The sequence below is a fragment of the Cardiocondyla obscurior genome, linkage group LG06, assembly GCF_019399895.1.
Source record: "Cardiocondyla obscurior isolate alpha-2009 linkage group LG06, Cobs3.1, whole genome shotgun sequence".
Taxonomy (NCBI): domain Eukaryota; kingdom Metazoa; phylum Arthropoda; class Insecta; order Hymenoptera; family Formicidae; genus Cardiocondyla; species Cardiocondyla obscurior.
In genome coordinates, this window is record NC_091869.1 from 5,949,975 (window position 1) to 5,954,431 (window position 4,457).

General features: G+C 35.3%; 2 protein-coding genes across 7 annotated transcripts; one reads left to right on the forward strand and one right to left on the reverse strand.

Moving 5' to 3' along the window:
- Positions 1-125: 125 nt before the first annotated feature.
- Taf13 (TATA-box binding protein associated factor 13) lies at positions 126-1,893 on the forward strand. Of its 3 annotated transcripts, XM_070657702.1 has the most exons (4): positions 126-338; positions 505-745; positions 857-958; positions 1,756-1,893. In XM_070657702.1, the coding sequence occupies exons 1-4, from the start codon at positions 312-314 to the stop codon at positions 1,758-1,760; spliced, it is 375 nt and encodes a 124-aa protein (XP_070513803.1). In that variant the 5' UTR covers positions 126-311; the 3' UTR covers positions 1,761-1,893. The 3 variants fall into 3 exon arrangements, with proteins under 3 accessions (XP_070513803.1, XP_070513801.1, XP_070513802.1); XM_070657700.1 differs by lacking the exon at positions 1,756-1,893 and having other exon boundaries at positions 857-1,027; XM_070657701.1 differs by lacking the exon at positions 1,756-1,893 and having other exon boundaries at positions 127-338; positions 508-745; positions 857-1,027.
- On the reverse strand, positions 1,649-4,383 carry Ppox (protoporphyrinogen oxidase). 4 transcript variants are annotated; one of them, XM_070657647.1, is made up of 4 exons: positions 3,720-3,973; positions 3,525-3,635; positions 2,241-3,434; positions 1,649-2,040 (listed from the first exon to the last, which is right to left on the reverse strand). In XM_070657647.1, the coding sequence occupies exons 3-4, from the start codon at positions 3,342-3,344 to the stop codon at positions 1,714-1,716; spliced, it is 1,431 nt and encodes a 476-aa protein (XP_070513748.1). In that variant the 5' UTR covers positions 3,345-3,434; positions 3,525-3,635; positions 3,720-3,973; the 3' UTR covers positions 1,649-1,713. The 4 variants fall into 4 exon arrangements, with proteins under 4 accessions (XP_070513748.1, XP_070513751.1, XP_070513750.1 ...); XM_070657650.1 differs by lacking the exons at positions 3,525-3,635; positions 3,720-3,973 and adding an exon at positions 4,359-4,383; XM_070657649.1 differs by lacking the exons at positions 3,525-3,635; positions 3,720-3,973 and adding an exon at positions 3,983-4,084.
- Positions 4,384-4,457: the final 74 nt, after the last annotated feature.

Below are 4,457 nucleotides of genomic sequence, written 5' to 3' on the forward strand. Positions count from 1 at the left end.
GCGTCTGCGCGTTGCCACCGTGTCACTAGCAGTACGTCTACTGCTCGGGCCGCGCATGTGTACAACGCAACTCCTCGCGAACTTGTTACTATACCGTTGACTTTAAAAAAGTAAAAAAAAAGATTCATCCGCTGGCGGCGCCAGTGAATGGACAACACTCGAAGTTGAAATAATTAGCGATGTCGAAACAAAATTTAACAGAAAACCATCAGTAATTTTAAATAATCACTGGTGCTTATATTCGCAGATTCTACAGACGCAAACAGAATATAAAGAAAGGATACAAAAATTAATTAAATACCTCGTAAACGATGACGGCCGAAGAGACGTTTGAACAGGTTGAATTTTACTTTAAATTTTCTTTCTAATTACAAATTAGACGTAATTATTGTACAAAATTTGCTTGTCAAATTTATTAAGACAATGGAGATCTTGCAAATAATTATTTGAAATTAGTTACCATTACATAACCTAACTCTGTGCTTTGTGCTTTGCTGTTTTAAGCAGTTTGAGGATGAGGAAGCGGAGATTCCACTCGGCGGCACTCTCCCTAGTGGACGAAAACGTCTGTTTTCCAAGGAGTTACGCTGCATGATGTACGGCTTCGGCGATGATCAGAATCCCTATACAGAAAGTGTAGATTTGTTAGAAGATTTAGTAATTGAGTTTATAACTGAGATGACACATCGAGCCATGGAGATTGGACGTACAGGACGAGTTCAAGTAGAAGATATTGTATTTCTAGGTAAAACATATAAGTTTAACATATTTAAAGCTTGTACTTTTTTTTAAGAAATTATCATTAATACATTATACTTATGTGTAGTTTATGCCTTATTAATATATTTATTCACAGTGAGAAAAGATTCTAGAAAATATGCCAGGGTAAAAGATCTCTTAACAATGAATGAAGAATTGAAAAAGGCAAGAAAAGCTTTTGATGAAGTTAAATATGCAGGTACTATTAAAGACTAGACAATACAACTGTTATATCTGTCAACGAATATAAAGCTGAATGCATACATTATTTGTGTTAATTTACTTGAATCATAAGTTTATTTTAATTATTTTAAATCAGCATGATTAATTTGCAAGTAGAATTAATGCAGTTTTGTATGGTTATATAATTGATCTGCATACTGATGTTGAGCAAAGCAAAGAATTTAATTTGTATTAATTATATTTACTGCAGGAATGTCGCTTCATTTTGTAATAACGTTATATATAATTTGTTGCATATAAATAGCAAAGTTTTATGTTTTTAATGTAATCATACATAAAAGGAGCAATAAAAAGTAAATTTTTTTTCATATAAATAATGATAGAATATAAATATAATTTGCACTATTGTAATTGCTATAAGAATATAAAAAATTAGGCCTTTAACTGCTTAAAACAAAATTAATATACATTATTTGTACATTCATATTTTTAATAAAGTAACTTTTATATTTCATAACAAATTTACTGTACTTTTAATAAAACTACATAACTCTACATAATACATTTCACCACTCCATTTATTAAGCAGCAAAATCATTATTCATTATTATTTCGATTTTAAACCTAGAATTTTTTATCCAGATTTTAATTTTAATTTCGTAACAAGATTTTTTGCATGGTTTGGATTTCGGCATGTAATACGATATTTGCATGTAGTTCGATTTATTTTGTATGCCGCTAATAGTGCTCTAGGGTTTTGCACAAGAAATTCTACAATTTTGTAACGTCACGAACGGCCTGTTTTGCTGACAGAATAACGTCGTTGAGCCCGACACCATCGTAAGAAGAACCGCACAGGGCCAAAGGAATACGATGCGCGGAAATATAATCGCGAATGCGTTTTACACGTGCGTTGTGACCGACGACGTGCTGCGGAATACAGTCCTTCAGAACAGCAACGTTATGCGCGATTGGTTCTTCTTCGATTTGCAAGATACTTTTGGTGTGATTAATCGCTGTCGTTAATAGCTGTTCTTCCGATGGATTAGGCCCGAAATATTTCTCGAACCACGCACCTCCCATCATTATCGTCAACACCTAAAAAATCATGATAACAACACGTAATTTATTATCATAAAAAAAAAATTTTTATTTATATATTGCATAATTTATAACTCATAGTTTTGTATATATAGAAATAAAAAATTGTATCAAGAATGAAGATCGAGTTATGCTGTGAGTGAATTAACATGGAAGTGAACAGCTTAAAAATGAGGAAAAATTTGAGATGTGCATACCGTGGAAGACTGTGGAAATATGCAGGAATCAAAGATCACTCCTAGCAGAGGTAGATTTTCCTTTGGCGGTACAAGGAAACCGAATGCTTTCAGAGGCATTACATTTCCCTGAAATTCAAGATTAACTACTCCTACCGTCACGGTAGGTATCGCTTTCAATTCAGTTGAAAGTACAGGATGCTGCTCCTGTAACAGTTTACCCAGATCCTTTGCACATAAGCTTGAAATAACGCGTGAACATTCTTGAGATTTACCATTAACTAATAATTCTACGCGGTCTGATTTAAACGTAAGCTTTTCACACTTCTTTTCAGTGTGTATCTTTACTCCTCGTTCCTTTACATTATTGGCTAACACCTGAGGTAGTTGTTCAAGTCCTCCTTGCAAACCCCACATTATCCAATGTTCCTGCCGTGCTTTATTCGCCAAAGCTGAAGATTCGACTACAGGTGTGTTGTCTGTATTACTGTTTTTCGACTTTGTAAAGAATTTTTTCAATCTTTTCAGTAAAAGACCTTTCACTATGGACCCATATTTTTGCTCGGCCTCGAACTGCGATTTGAGCAGAAAATTGACGCTTATTTCGCGTGCGTCTCCCGCGCAGATACCACAAATCATAGGACTGATTATATTATCCGCAATATCCTGGCCCAATCTCCTCTGGATGAAACTATGAATGCTCTCGTCCTCTTTAAATACTTTAGGAGCCTTCAAATCCGTCCATACGCGATTTATTATAGGACTATCCAACAACGAGATTGTCTTAAAAATGCTTGTTAAGCTATTAGGAAGACGATGCAATGCTTCGTCCATATAAATTAATCGATTTGCGGCCACGGGATTGTTTATTTTAACGGAAATCAATTTATCATTTAACTTCAAGTCTTCTATCAAGTTAAGAGTATTTGTGGCGGGTGGGCCGTGGGTTCTTATGGTTCGTGGCCCTTGCTCGAAGGTCGCTCCGCTCGGTGAACTTTTACTACGTATCCATCCACCAACGCGACTCGAAGCTTCCAGTAAAATAATAGACGAGAGCCGGGCATCGTTGACAGCGTAATATGCTGCGGACAGACCTGATATTCCTCCCCCAAGTATCACTGTCATATCAGCCTCAAGAAGCAGGTCAACAGTTCATAAGTAGATCCTGATCACGATGTGACGTAATCGAGTGCTCGTTATCTTTGTGTAAGTCACCTAGAAGCAATAATTTACAATTAGATTTTTATAATATTTTACTGTGAACGAATGAGAAATCGAATAAAACAAAAAATGTACTGAGTTTACCGGATGACAGTTTATAAAAGGTGTAATTCAAACATTCGATCGATTATGCTGAAAGATATGAATCGTTCTACTTTACGTTGTTAGAAAAAAAATATCGAACGGCTGCTTTATCTAAAATTCAAAAGGTGCTCTCGAAATGTTAGGTTATATTTTGCTAGCAAACACCCACGAAATTCTAACTATTCTTCTACGTACCTTTCTTTTTAAATTTGTTAAAATTATTTTTTGGTCCTTTTTAAAATAGATCTCTAAATGAAATACAGTCGCGCTGTCTGAAATAATGTTCTACAGAAAATCGACAAAGCACGGGCAAATTAATTAAGCAACTCGCACACTTATCTAAACATTCTGAATTACTTCGTCATGTTTTCGCGGGTGAAATCATGATTTCAATGAAATCTCAAGAAGCAAAGTAATTTTTTTTCTTTTTTTTAAATATTGTGATTATTAATTAATACTCAAAGTTGCATGTCATGGTTTATCAATGCTTCATTAAAGGCCGGTTGTTCCAACTTCCTGGCAGATTTACTTGTCAGGTAATCATATGTCTATCTTTATCTACTTAGGAAGAAAGATGAAGATAGACATATGATTACCTGACAGGTAAAACTGCCAGGAAGTTGGAACAACCGGCCCTTAATCTTTAATAAAAATTATGCAAGTAACAAGAAAGGAAGGGAAAAAAGGATAGTTTTTCCACGGAAATGTATTTTCTTTTTAATGTATCACGCATTAATTAAAAATTAAAAAAAAAAAAAAATTAGAGCCTCGAATAATTACGATGTGTGAATGATCTAGATGCGCGACTCCGCGATCACGTGCCCCTTGACCCACCTGGCGGTTCGTGGATCAACTCGTGACCGACGTCGCACCGTTACGCGAGATGTTGCAACGATCGGCGAGTCCGGCGACTGGAGCTAGTGCGACTACAAG